This window comes from Antedon mediterranea, chromosome 6 (assembly GCF_964355755.1).
Source record: "Antedon mediterranea chromosome 6, ecAntMedi1.1, whole genome shotgun sequence".
NCBI classification, from domain to species: domain Eukaryota; kingdom Metazoa; phylum Echinodermata; class Crinoidea; order Comatulida; family Antedonidae; genus Antedon; species Antedon mediterranea.
In genome coordinates this window covers 1,543,793-1,558,497 of record NC_092675.1, presented here as the reverse complement: position 1 = coordinate 1,558,497, position 14,705 = coordinate 1,543,793, and the positions used below count along the sequence as shown (strand labels likewise).

At 33.7% G+C, this 14,705-nt stretch overlaps 2 protein-coding genes across 2 annotated transcripts; one reads left to right on the top strand and one right to left on the bottom strand.

Moving 5' to 3' along the window:
• Window positions 1–50: 50 nt before the first annotated feature.
• On the bottom strand, window positions 51–9,046 carry LOC140051548 (DNA-directed primase/polymerase protein-like). The gene is made up of 10 exons (XM_072096798.1): window positions 8,923–9,046; window positions 7,505–7,597; window positions 6,936–7,014; window positions 6,269–6,514; window positions 5,401–5,548; window positions 4,816–5,022; window positions 3,463–3,631; window positions 2,312–2,427; window positions 1,939–2,134; window positions 51–1,354 (listed from the first exon to the last, which is right to left on the bottom strand). The coding sequence occupies exons 1-10, from the start codon at window positions 8,994–8,996 to the stop codon at window positions 1,069–1,071; spliced, it is 1,614 nt and encodes a 537-aa protein (XP_071952899.1). The 5' UTR covers window positions 8,997–9,046; the 3' UTR covers window positions 51–1,068.
• Window positions 9,047–9,134: 88 nt separating this feature from the next.
• On the top strand, window positions 9,135–14,137 carry LOC140051792 (DNA-directed RNA polymerase III subunit RPC4-like). Its single transcript, XM_072097107.1, has 9 exons — window positions 9,135–9,233; window positions 9,476–9,673; window positions 10,108–10,154; window positions 10,801–10,967; window positions 11,425–11,546; window positions 12,076–12,217; window positions 12,433–12,695; window positions 13,437–13,592; window positions 13,991–14,137. Exons 2-9 carry the CDS (start codon window positions 9,521–9,523, stop codon window positions 14,108–14,110), a joined length of 1,170 nt encoding a protein of 389 aa, XP_071953208.1. The 5' UTR covers window positions 9,135–9,233; window positions 9,476–9,520; the 3' UTR covers window positions 14,111–14,137.
• The last annotated feature ends 568 nt before the right edge of the window (window positions 14,138–14,705 follow it).

Below are 14,705 nucleotides of genomic sequence, written 5' to 3'. Positions count from 1 at the left end.
TACCACCATGTTACATTAATGTTATAAATCTTTAGCCTTGTAAAACTATCGACTTGTTCCAAGATTTTACTTATTGTATTGAAAATGGAGAATGGAAAATTTAGTACACTTAAAAAAATAGTATAATTTTTATAAAAGTAATTGTAATCAACTATTCCCCACAAACATAAATATATAAAACAGACAAACACATACATTGATTGATTTAATTTATTAAATTTAGTTTAAAAACTGTTTTAGGCCTATTTATTACCTCTAAAAAAGGGTAACTTGTAAAATTTAGCAGGAGGGGGTGCCGACCTTTGGACACTCCTTATTTGCACTCATCAGAATAGAAAAAAAATGTGTAAAAGAGTAAGGAATATTAAAACAATTATTAAAAATTATTATTTACATTGTTGTTGCATTTACATTTTCAAAATAGTTATACAATTTGTATTTTTAGTTAGGTTTATTATTTTGTATATAGTAGGCTTATTTTAATATTACCTAGAATTTAAAATTGAGTTACAACTATACAATTAAAGTGAAAACATACATTCCTCACCTACGATTTATAGAGTCCTACAGTACTGTAGATCAAAATAATATTTAGTATAATTAATTAGTATACAATTTAAGTATGAAGCTGTCTACACTATCAAACTTTAGCGAGTGAGTGGCCGAGCGGTTAAGACAGTGGAACCGTAATTACCTAGCCATAACATCGGCAGGGGTTCGAGGCTCACTCACTCCATGGTTCTGGTGGTAGAATGAGTCTTCTCGGATAAGGACTATAAACCGTAGGTCCAGTGTACACATCTAGCTCGTGTGCACTTTAAAGAACCTAGTACATCTTTCGAGACGAGTAGGGGGTTACCCCGGTGTATTAGTACATCACAGCCACTGATCACCAACTGGGCCCTCTGGGAGACCAGCCATTGACTGAAGAGGTTACCCAGTATAAATATATATTTCAACAAAAAAATGTGATGTGCCCATATATGGACATGATGATTTCATATCACTACCATCTTTGGGCATATCACTACCATATTTGATCACAATCACTAGAGTGTAGACAGAGCTTTAAATTGCCTCTTCAATTGATTTCTCCAGACAATCCACAGCTTCTAAAATGTCATCGTTTTCATCATCAGCTAAAAAGTCTTGAATTCCGCCATCATCATGCAACGCCATCTGAGATGCTTCGTATTTATTAACGGCCTCGATAAGCTCATCATCATCTAAATCGTCGTATGTTGGGAGGACGTTCAGTGGTATATCTTGATCAGGTGATCTGTAGTCAACTACACGGCATTCTGGGTCAAGACACTTTTGATAGTATATGGCTTTTTTCAGGTCCACTATGATTCTGAAAAATTGGTAGATTGGTTATATATCTACAAATAAGGTGCTAAAGCTTGGTTCCTACTAGCGACGCAACATAAGACAATGGCCTTCCAATAGTCGTGTTTGCCCCCGCCTGCGTGAAATCAAACTTGCGATGTCTGCAGCACTGTTGCATCGTTGGTTCCCACTTGTGATTACGCAATACAGCACTTTGCATCAATACGTCGCTCCGTTGCATCGCTAGTGGGAACCACGCTTTATGAACAAATTCATGTATATAAAAATAAATGTACTGAACAGGTTTACACTCAAAGAACAACTGCTAGTACATGCTGTATCATAGGTATTTTAATTGTAAGTTGAGATATGATTTAGGGGACTTTGGGCAGAAGCGGATCTGGAACAGGGAATCGCTAACATAATATTAATAGTCTGTCAAACAGATATCAACAAGTAGTTTATCATTTCATTTTAGCTGTGAAAAGCCGGGGGGGGGGGGGGGGACTGTGCATCCCTAGCGCTACCCTTGGATCCGCCATGTTAAGAACATGTTCAACTCATCTATTAAATTACATCTTTGTTTGCTGTCACACGAGTAATACTTACATGATATTGTTACTTTTGTGTTGTCTCCGCACATTTTCACACCAGCGATTTTTAGCAATGTTGTACACAAGTATTCCACCTTGGGCATAGTATGACCATCGACGGATCTCGCCGTTGATTCCACCTCGGTTCACCTTTGATAAAATGAAACTGTCCAAGGAAGGATAAAGAGAAGACTGGTACCCTTCAGTTACATCTAAAAAACAAATGTATAATTTATTTCAAACATTATAAATAATGACAAGAATCAGTGAACTTGGTGTGAGGATATTTTAGCATTAAATCACCAGAGCCATGATGTGTTCAAGTTCGAAAGATGAAAATGAAAATAATTGCATTACTGGAAAATAAAGTCAGCACATTTAAAGCTAACCTTCCTTTGACCTTGTTTGTCCATCCTCTTTTGCAGTATCAGATTCTCCATCAAATAATGATTTGTAGTCTCTACTAAACCCTTCAGAGGTATAAACTCTCATCTTTGCTGAATATCTGAAAGACACAAATACTAACAATCATTAAAGACCCATTCCCTGCAATTTTTGACGTTTTTTGGAAAATAATACATATATATTACTTTAAAAACATTAAACCATGTCATTCCTTGTCTTAAATGTACGTTTTATGGTAAATTATGATAAAAAGTGAGAAACAATGCACTACCTAAGTAGCTCGCGGCGATCGACTTCTCGTGGACAGTCTTAGGCCTAGCCTAGCTAGGCTGAGTTTTGTAGGCCTAGCTGGTAAACATCGGTAACGTACGAACATCGTACGCTAGCTATATACCTAGCCTGACGTTGTATAGTTGCTGCATTAATTGTCTTTCTATTTTTGTCAGACTCCATTGATACAAATTGGGGGAAACCTGGTATTTTCGCTGAAAAGTTAGGAGTCTTCCATTTGTTTTGACCTCACGATCGATCGAAAAGTGGGCGAATTACAGGTGAAAAACAAAAATATCAATCCGCGCGCAATGCATTTTGGGATTTATAGCGGGCCGCTATAATTATTAGAATCGACTTATTTTTCACATTTTTAACCGTTTAAAGACGAAAAAAGTTATCGCAATAAGACCATATAGTATTATTTTTACATTAAATATAGTTTGTGATCTTAAATTAGATCTAAAAAACGTAGGGAAGGGGGCTTTAAGCTCTGTCTACACTATCAAACTAGTTGGACTAAAATTGATGTGCCCAAATATGGTAGTGATATGACATCATCATGTCCATATATGGGCACATCATTTGATAGGCTTTAAGGCATCAACATAATTCCAGTGACTGACACCACCACCATGCACTCTTAGACTATAGAAGATCATGACAAATTACTGATTCATGACAGGACACAAAATTCATTAAGCTTGGTTCCAACTAGGACGCAACTCAAGAATGTAGACGCACAGCAAGCAAGTTGACCAATGAAAAGAGACTGTTCGAATAATCCATCGCTTGTGATTGGTCAAATCACCTACTTTGCGTTACATCTCTAGTGGGAACCAAGCTTTAGTAACGATAAATGTACCTGACATTACTGATGACAGAGTCTAGAAATATCTGGTGTTCAATATTGTGTCCATTGCATTTAGAAGTCACTGCTTTATATTCATTGTAATCAGCTAGAAGCAGTGGATTTTTCTTTGACTGTTTACAACATTTGTAGAGGCGGAAATTTCTGTTCTTGGTATATACACCTGAAATATGTAAATTAAATGAAATTTATCATTGCTTGAATACCACATGCGTCATTGCCATGTTATTTACCTCCGCCAAGGAGGTATATGTAATCGGTAGCGTGTGTTTGTTTGTTTGTATGTTTGTTTGTTTGTTAGCAGGATTACTCAAAAAGTAAATACAAGATCTTTACATATATGGTCAAGGACCATTCCATTAAATTTTGGGACCATTTAAGACCATGGTCCCAATTCTGGACCACTTTTAAATATACTTTTCAGACCTGCTAGTGTTAAAAGATAGGACTGAAATTTCAAAAGCCGGTGAGCAGTCTTAAAGTAACAAGTAAACTAAAATTGTATTTTCTCGAGAACTACTTGTCTAAAAAACTTCATTTTTGTACAAGAGGTAATAGTTATAGTTTGTGATTTGTAATTTTAAAACATAATTAGATTTAATGTACAAGTTTTTTGATACGAGTAGTTTAAAAACCCTATTTCTTTTCAAATTCACTCGTTTGATTTTCGCGTTTCTGTTCTAAAGAACCTTTTGTTAGTTGAAAGGTGGGTTACATAACCTTTACACCAAACTCGCATACACATGCTTATATAATTCACATGCAGCATTAAGACACACACTTTCCGGTGACTAAATCTGATGTAGAATAATTTTACAGTAGGCGGTATGCACTCTCGGAGTGGCTTTCTAGTTTTATATATAAATTTGATGCAGAAGACTGCAATGCATAAATATTCCTATTCCCTTTCATATTTTATTTATTTAATCTTTCTTTTTACTGGATTGCATTTTCAGTAATGTAGTACTGCTTTTCAAAATGGTCCAGTTACAAGGTTTAAAAGTAAAGAAAAATTATAATATATATACAGAAAAATAAAAGCATACTATATGCTTAATTTGAAAGGAATATACAGAACAGTTAAAAACATGTTATTTTGTATAAAAGACATACAGACATACAAAGTAAAATAAAAAAGTAGATATACAGGATCACTTAGATGACATTTGAGTTGATATATATTTTTGAATTTATAGAAATTTTTCCCATACGTTCGTTCTAATTTCAGTTGGTAAAGGATTCCATTCTTTTGTTGCTCTGTATTGAAAGGTTCTTTTACCATGAGCATTTTTCCGATTTAGTGTTTTACAACTTTGGCTACAAGATATTAAGTTAATAAATTCTTACCTTCATCAATAAACAGGCATTCTTTACCATTTTTATCTTTAATTAAAAGATCACAAATATTATTATAACTTGTATCATTCTCTTGTTTTGGCTTCTTTGTGATTGGTTCATCTGTCAAGTCAAGGTCACCTTCTAACTTTGTTTTGTGTTCTTGTTGCTGCTTAATAATACTTCTGATTTTGCAACAAAGTCCTAGAACAAAATGGCCTATAAAGAAACGAAAAAAAAATGTTTAACATGTTAAGTTATTATTTCTGCTTTTAAAGATGTATTGTCGCCCAAAAACATGAAAAATGAAGATTAACTAAATCAGACTTGAAATAGGCCATCAAGTTGCTTTTAAAAGACTACTTTCTCGGGCTTACAACTAGGGGATAAATACAAACTTGAAAACAAACCAAACACAAAAGACAATATCTGCTAAAAATGGTAAAATATGTTTGATTTGATGGGAAAGTGTATATATACATTATATAATATTATATTATAGGGACTAAAAAACAGAATACTGTACCTAATTGGGTATAAACGATCATTTCAAATAAACGGAAAGACTTAGACAAGTGCATTATAGTGGAAACTTACCCTGATGCAAATTGTCTTTAAATGCAAAATCAGGAATATTGAAAATTAAATGATTGCTAAATTTACTATCTGTACTTGCGTCTAGGATAAGTACATTCTTACAAGTGGCATTAACTTTGAACGTTGATCTTAGCTCATCACAAACAAACTAAAAAAACACAAAAAGGTTGCATTAAAGTTCAGATTCTAGTTACACAATCTCCTGTCAACTCTCACGCATAATGTGCGAGTCTCGCGCATGAGGGCCGATTTTGTATGCCTCACGCATACGTGGCTATTTCTCACGCATGTTCAGAAAACATTATTTTAATATTAAATTGCCTATTTTGGAAGAAAAGCAGCCTAGGACTACACGTTATTTAATTAAATTGAGCATAATTAGCTTAGGCCTACTGTATCTTTATTTGTATTTTATGGTTAACTCAATTTGATGAAAAATTAAACATAGAGGGCGTATTTTGGGTTTGTTTGTTTTTATTTCTTGCTCATATAAAAATACAATTATAAAAAAATATACATCAAAAGTCGCAGACTTGAAGACAACAAATTCGGAACAATGAAAAGGAACAAGCAAAGACAGTCCAATGACAACAAGAAAACAAGTATCCTGAGGGGTCCCGAAAGAAAAAGACAAAGAAGAAGGAAGAATCAACGCTGTATAAAATTTCAAATTATTGTCTTGCGCATTAGCTACTGTAAAAAGTTGTCAGGTATACAAACCTGAATAAGAGTGTTCACCATTTGTTTTAAGTATCATGAGAGGTTCCGAAAGAAAAAGACAAAGAAAAAGGAAGAATCAACACTGTATTAAATTTCAAATTATTGTCTTGCGCATTAGCTACTGTAAAAAGTTGTCAGGTATACAAACCTGAATAAGAGTGTTCACCATTTGTTTCCCATCATTCCCTGGGTTTTCTTGCTTGTTATATTCTAAATCAAAGTAAAGTTTGCAAGTTGCTCCGTCTGGAATGACCTCATAGAAACTAACGTGGCAACCTTTTGCCGCATGTTTAATAACGTGCCATAGTTGAGAATACGACGTCACACAGTATTTTCGCTGTCCCTTGTTCTCTGACAGATTTTTGTCGATTTCGTACGCAAAAACATGAACATCCTGAAAAACAGTTGTTATAGCTAAAGGTTAAAGATGTATTGTTCCTCAAAAAACATGAAAAATGAAGATTAATAAAATCAGATTAGATCATTTTGTTTTAATAAAGTTAAAACTCATAACAAATTATGTTTTCACTTATAAAAAGACAAAACAAATGATTAAATTTAATCCAAAAACAATTTTTTTGCTCTAAATTACAAATCGTTCAGGTAAATAATGTTTTTTCGATCAAATTTTTGGTCAAAGTCAATAACAATTAAGGAACATCATAATGCATATCATGGACAAAAACGACAATTATTTTTAGTTTAAAGGACCAGTTTTTATTTTTGGGTCCAAACGAACATGCTCATCCTGCAATTGGTGCACCTATTATATTATGACACATACATCTCAATACAATGACATAATATTGACTAACCTCTTGATGACTTGTAACATATTGAAAAGCTTGTTTCTGACGGAAGAATGTTATCCAATGAGGAGCTGGATCAACAAGTCTAATTATTTAAAACATATTTTAGTATAATTTTAACCTACGTAGTCATAATGTATCATTTAAATTTAACTAACATTATTTTGAAGATGATTTTTAGCACAAAAGTAATATAGCAAACAATGTCATTTGACTATTAGAATTTCTGTTTTTCATCTGCTGTACTTTTTGAGTAATTGCCCTCTTCCTTCAAATTACAATTTTTCAATGTCTTTTTTTCTATTTTATGCCTTATCATCTCTGAAATCGCTTTTATTACTCATTATTTTTGATCATGAGGATATCTTATTTTATGTGGAAGAAATAAATGTTGATTTGATGAAAGATATTATGTTGATTTAGTTTGCTAAAAATATTATTTATAAACTTTACGTTAAAGATGAACAAAATGGAATATCATTTCTACTCCTGAACTAAAAGGAATCCAATTAAAAAAGATTGATTTAAGTATCTATATATTTACTTGCTGTATCTTATTGGCGTTCACATATTACCTAGGTTTATATATTGGTAAAAGAGGAAACTGTTTAAAGTTTTCTTCAACTTTTTGCAACTTCTTCAACCTTCGTAGCCATTCAATTTGTCGGCTGCAAAAAAAAAGCATTAGTAGGCCTATACTGAGAAACTAGAATATTATACAATACAAATAAACCATTACATATTATTATTTACGTTTCAATACGAACACTACTCTACACTCACTAGCCTAGTATTTATATCCACAGCCGAGCTAGGCTTATAGCCTTATGCCTGGGGGTAGACTCCCCTCCTAATTTTTACTATCCTACTACTAGACTAGGCAGGTAGTACAGTCTACTAGTTATGTTATGCGCGATTTGAACGATTTGCGCAATTTGAAATTGCGCAAAAAAAATCCTTGCGCAATTTGAATTGAAACATGTGTTTCAAATTGCGCAAGCAACGTATTAAATTGTGCAAGTAATCTGCAAATTGCGCAAGGTTTTTCGACAGATTGTGAAATTATGTACACCCATATTTTTATAGTAATTTCTAAGAATGATTCAAAAATAAGGATAAATATCGCATTTCCTTATTTTAGTAGTGCAAATATTGTTATAAGTTAGCATATCGTCGAAGAACCGACGAAGGAAAACGAAGCGGTGGTGTTCCACCAGGCGGGCGCGGCGCGGGCGGCCGGCTATACTACTCTAGCCTAGCTAGGGTCTGGACTACTGATACTGACTAGGTTACATGGCCTAGCTTAAACTAATATTAAAAACTTAAAAAGTGAGTATTAAACATTATCTTCATTGAAATGGTCTTATTTATATAATAAAATACTAAATTTTAAACTCCTCTGCCTAGGCCTAGCCTATAGCCATGTATGGGAAAATTTACAGTTCGTTTTCAAATTGCGCAAAGGTGTCATATTGCGCAAGAACTATCTTGCGCAATTTACAAATTGTGCAGCGCAATTTAAAATTGCGCAAAGATTTTCTTGCGCAATTTGAAATTGCGCAAGTTGATTGCGCAATTTGAAATTGCGCAAAAAAATCCTTGCGCAATTTTAAATTGCGCAAGAATTATTTGCGCAATTTCAAATTGCGCAAGGATTTTTTTGCGCAATTTCAAATTGCGCAAATCGTTCAAATCGCGCATAACAGTTACTAGTAGTAGTACTACCACTGGCCAAACCTAGGTCCTATATGAAAGGTCTACCCTTCTACCTAAGCCTAGCTAGAACCGTCCAGGAGGATCATAATGGTAGGAAGTCTAGATCAAGAAGACCTAGGCTAGCCTAGCATACTAGGCCTAGGCCTAGCTAGGCCTAGCTAGCTAGCTAGGCTAGCCTAAAAAAGGCCTAGCCTAACCGTTAACCCACTAGGCCTACTAAGCCTCCTAGCTAGCTAGGCCCTAGGCTAGTTAGGTAAATCGTTATTTTATAACAGACCTTTCTCGTATTGAGTTAATAGTACGTAATACGTTCTTTTCACGAACAAATGATGGTTGTTCGAGTTTGTTCATGTTTGTTTTTTTTATTTGACTGGAGCTAGCCGGCCCTAGTATAGGCCCAATTCGCGCGATCTGTGTTTTGAATGAGTGCGCGAAATTATTATAAAAACAAAACAACCCCATATACTCTACCGATAGAGGGAGCTATAACAATTTTATGGTAAAATCATACAAATAGAAGAATAGCCGAAGCTTTATTACATCTATGAGTAAAATATTATAATAGCCTATAATATATGAAATTAATTAGTGAGTATAGAAATAATAAGTGGGCGCAAGTGTCCAGTGTACTGGGTCTGTCTGGAAGCTAGCCTAGAGTATAGTAGGCCTACCTAGGCCTAGGCTAGTATTAGTAGTAGTAGGCCTAGCCCTAGTAGTAGGCCTAGTAAGTAGTGTGGAGTAGTAAATAGATGGTAAAGACAGAGGGCGACCTTTTTAAGAATATATTTTAGCATGCTGAATAATGAGTATCATATTTGATTATATTTCAGAAATATTGACTGATGATTCTAACTTAATGCAGACAATTATAAACAATGAGTGAACAAACGCCAGAAAACAATAGTGCCGCCTCGTCCTCAACAAGTCTACCCAGAGGTTTGCTCAGTCGACGTGGTAAAGTAACTCCAAATGCTCGCTTGCCGTCATTGCGTCCTCAACGAGACTTAACACTTGGTGGTGTTCAAAAGGTAACTGTCATAATTTGTTATTGTCAAGTTATTATTTTGCTTCTTTGTAAGTTAAATTAAGTGAATTTCAACAGGACTTAATGAAGTTGTCATTGTATGATGCACTATACGAAACCCATTTACAAATAATGAATGACACAGGGGTGTAGTCATGGTGCGTCCTTGTTCCCCAAAAGGTCCGTCACTGATTTTAAAATGGGTACGTCATTGTCACGTAAATGTAAGTCACTTTTTTGACGCAGGGTTGCGTCATGGTATACATAATGTTTGACGCACATCAGACAAATGACGCACACCTCTCCCGGGGTTGTAGGTTGTATAGTGGGTCATACCATTAACAAGTGCATAACAACCTGATGAAGTTGTGACAAAATGTGCAATTGAATACATAAATTATCTTTTGTTATTATAATATGTTTTATTTCTACTTGCAGAAAACATTCAAACCAAACATTCCATCAAGAAAAGAGAGAAATAAGGAGTAAGACTTTAGTTTTATACCATTATTAAAATGAGGCAGATTTGGGAGTGGGAAAAGGAGGGAGAGAGGGAAAGGGAGGGGGAGAGGAAGCGGCAAAAAGAGGAGGAGGGGTTATTCAACTGTGAGCTGTGTAATGTGTTTTCCCTAAATTCTAAAATAATTTACCTTATTCCATCATTTTATCGCAATAAGCTTGCTTAATTCACTCGTATAGTGATTGAACCAAAAAACTGAGTGATGCCAAGAGGGCAGGTACTCCTCAAAATAGTTGCCATTTATATATACATAGCCAAATTACTGAAAATGACAATGCTGTGAGAATCAGTGGATGGATCTCAGTCGAGATACAATTTTAAAATAAGGAAAAAGCTAAATCAGAATAATAATGTAAAACAGACAGAAAAATCTGCAAAGCTTTCGGGCAACACTAGCCATTCATCATTGCAAGTGCCATTTAAATATATAAGATTGATCTAAAATATATAGGGAAACAATACATGTAATGATAAATATGCTCAACAAACTGGCATATCTGACTGTAGCCATATTCCATGGTCCATCCCCATGTTGAATCATTTTTTTAAGCTATGGTTACAATGAAGTCTGTAGTGAATTATATATAAAACTCTTTGTTTTATCATCACAGTGCTGCAAAAGAAAGTACAGAAAGTTCATCAAAAGGTCGTTCATCCAAGAAGGATCAGAGAAGAAACAAAGATAGGCAGCATAGCAGGGAAAGGTTCCGTCAGGAAGCAGTTCAAAGTCACTCATCTATATTTGAGGAAGGACCTGCTAATGCAGAAAAGAAAACATGTAAATATTTTGTAGTACATTTTTTAAACCAGTACTGAAAAAATTGAATAAAAAACTGTTAGCATATACCTATCTAACAGTACATAAATAAACCTTCAAACAGTATAAACTATTCTAGTCTAAAGCTCTGTCCACACTATCACACTAGTTTGACATGTGTGATGTGCTCAAATACGGTAGTAATATGTATGGGCACATAACATTTTTTTTTCACATAAAGATAGTGTAGACAGAGCCTAAGTATCTCTTTCACAGTATAAACAACACTATATGATAAGCTTTTAATTAATTAAACTTAGTAAAATCTATATTAAAACTTTAGTAACTCTCATAATTATTAGGAGTATTGCCAGATTTGAACTTACATTCCTGGACTTGGTAGGCAAGAATATTTACACCTTATCTTTGATTTTCAAATATGTATGTATAATGATATTAATATTGTTTATCTTTGTAGGGGGAGGCGGCGGAGGAGGTGGGGGTGGGGGTGGGGGTAGTTTGTCACAAAGAAGAGTCATAAAAAAAGAAAGAGATCCAGAAGCAGATGCTAAAATGATGAAAGACCTTATGAGAGATGATGTAAGTGTTAAAACTAGAAATGTACTGTAGCAGCCATTCTGATGTCAATATCTACTTTATAGACCCATGCGTGGTGGATCTCAGAGAATTGTTTTAGGATAGGATCAGGCCTAACAAACATTGTCAAAATGTGTTGAACTTAACTTAGTGTCCTATCTTAAATGTGTTGAACTTAACTTAGTGTTCTATCTTAAATGTGTTGAACTTAACTTAATGTCCTATCTTAAATGTGTTGAACTTAACTTAGTGTCCTATCTTAAATGTGTTGAACTTAACTTAGTGTCCTATCTTAAATGTGTTGAACTTAACTTAGTGTTCTATCTACCACATACTTCTTTGCTGGACAGGGAAGGGGTCTGTACCAGTTGACCCATGGCCTGTGCTTTGAGATAATTTTGATATGTAGTATAATAACAAAATATTAATTTCAATATTCTGTTTATATATTAGTATTTTTTAAAGTTTATGTTTGTGATAATAAGCTTTTAAAAATTTTTATAACTACCATACTTTACCTTATTTCTTTTAGTTTATTGATGATTTAGTTGATGAGGGTGAAAATTCATCATACAACCCAATTCTACTCCCACTGAAACAAAAGAAAAAAACAATTAAAAAAGAAGTTAAAACAGAAGAGAATAATCAACAAGAACAGATGGATGTTGATATAGGTGAGATCTTTTTTAGATCATTATTGGTGTGATAACTTCTGCAACTACCCCTGCATATCTGATTTCTTTATTATAGCAAGTAGGCATTGTATATAAATAATGTATTATCCTACATTAATTCTCAGAACCATGTAGGACCATGGATAAACATAACACATGTGTCAATATTATTGGTTGTTGATGGTGAAAATATAATTTTTCTGTTTCAACAACAGTAATAAAAAAAGAAAAAGAAGATGTTGAATTTGATGCTATGGAAGGAATTGAAACAAGCACATCTGAACCAGCAACAAAAACACACAAATTTAGAGACAAATCTGAGGTTGGGGTTACAACAGGGTCGTTATTTTCAAATACTAAACAACTGGAGGGAGAATTAGTGTTCTTCCAACTTCCGGACTCACTCCCTGGAAGTGCAGAATCAGAGATAGGCAAAGTTCATGTCAAAAAAGAAGGAGAAACTAGTCGCGTTGAAGAGGTGAGATAGTGGTTTTGGTTTGTGTTGATCCTACTAACTATTAAATCTAATCAGTACATCATACTAAATATATTTGTGTTGTCTTTACACAATTAAAAAAAAAAAACAATAAAATCAATTCTTTTTTGGTTTTTGTACCTTGTTTTCGCTGTATAATGTGTCAGTATTTCTGTATGTGCTTTTAAAATCAGAACAGTACTCTGAAAAGACAGAAATAAATGAATAGTTCTGTATGTCTATTGGCCTGTTCTGCACTGTCAAAATGCCAAATAACCTTTAATTTTAAAATATCATTATTACTATTTTTAAAGATATATTGCTCCCCCCCCCCCTGAAAAAATATTTGTTTTTGTTGAATATTCCATTTTAATCAGTTATTCACTTTGACCAAAAATTGGATCGAAACAAAAAAAGTTTTCCTGAAAAAACTGTAATTTAAAGCAAAAAATAGTTCAATTGTCTTTTTACAAGTAAAATTGAAATTTTTTCTACGGAAGTGATTAACTTTATTAAAGCTGCAAAATGCCATATTTAAAGTATTTTTTTTGTATTAATCTTCATTTTTCATGTTTTTGGGAAACAATACATCTTTAATGCTAGGATGTTTTGTGGAGTCATGTAACAGTTGTAATTTATTAGGTATAGTTATTTAATGGTTAATGGTTTTAAATTTGTATATCTCAAAATAGTCTCTATGCTCTGTGTAAAAATAAAGTGTTATTATTATTACTTTCTCTAAAGCCAATGCAAGGCAAGCAAGACAACAACTGCCATCTAAAACATCTTCCAGAAGGATTTATAGGGAAACTTCAAGTTTTGAAATCTGGACGAACCAGACTGTTGCTAGGGAACGTGAGTCTGGACGTCTCAATGGGAATGCCAAGTGCATTTTTGCAGGTATCTAGTTTTGAAATTAATTTTTTTTAAGAATTCGCATTTCTTGCTAATTGAATGATTGTAAACTTTTTTTTTTATTCAAAATTTCATCCAGAGGCCCCTCACAAGGCACAGTCTTGTGGAGCCTCTGCAACATGTAGCAAATATGAGCTTAGCAACAGAAGGTGGAAATATATAACAGTCATGTTGGCTTAGGATTGGTTTCCACTAGGATGCAAAGCAGTGACATATAATATTCTATCAATCACTGTTGATCAGTAGATTATGATTTACAATAACTTGTGTTTTTTTTTTGCTGTTGGTTTGGGTTTTGAAATAAAGTACAAAATCATTTCGGTTCTTAAACTATTCTTAAACAATCCTGTTGACTAATTGTTTTTTATTTTCTTTTATTTTAGAACTTGGTCGCAACACATTTAAATGAAGATAAAACAGGAAATATGAACTGTTTAGGAAAAGTTAAACATCGAATAGTTTGCTCTCCTGATTTTGAAAATTTACTCTCACTTGGAACTTAGAAACAGAATAAATTTCACTTATATAAATTAACTTTTTGTATTTTTTATTGTACGTGTCAAAGTTAATGAATAAATTATTGAGCCATTTTTGTCAGTAACTCAATAAATCATATTATTCCAGTACCAATCTACTAATTGACTCTCTTAACTGATCTCCCTAATCAGTATTTTGACAGTTTTTTACATTGAAAATGTATAAAACGTAATCATAATAACTTTAAATGTATAGATCACTATGACCATGGTATAACCCATAAGTCTACATGTGTTACACTATTAAATGGTCAATACCTATGCAGGAAAAAAACACAGTATATTGAAGGACAAATGCTCCCCCCACCCTCTCTAGGGGATATAATAATTTCCTTCTACGACCACAAGGCTTGAAACAAGGTGGAAATAACGTCATTTCATATGCTATGCGAAAGAGATGGGTTTTCAGCAATTGTTTGAAGATGTCAATAAGAATTGGCATTCTTGATTGATTGTGGAAGAGTATTTAATCCATAAGGATAAGCTGTGAAAGTGAATGACCGGTCAGCAAAAGTATGTCTGCATATTCTTGGTGGGAATAGTCGAGGCGAAGATATGGATG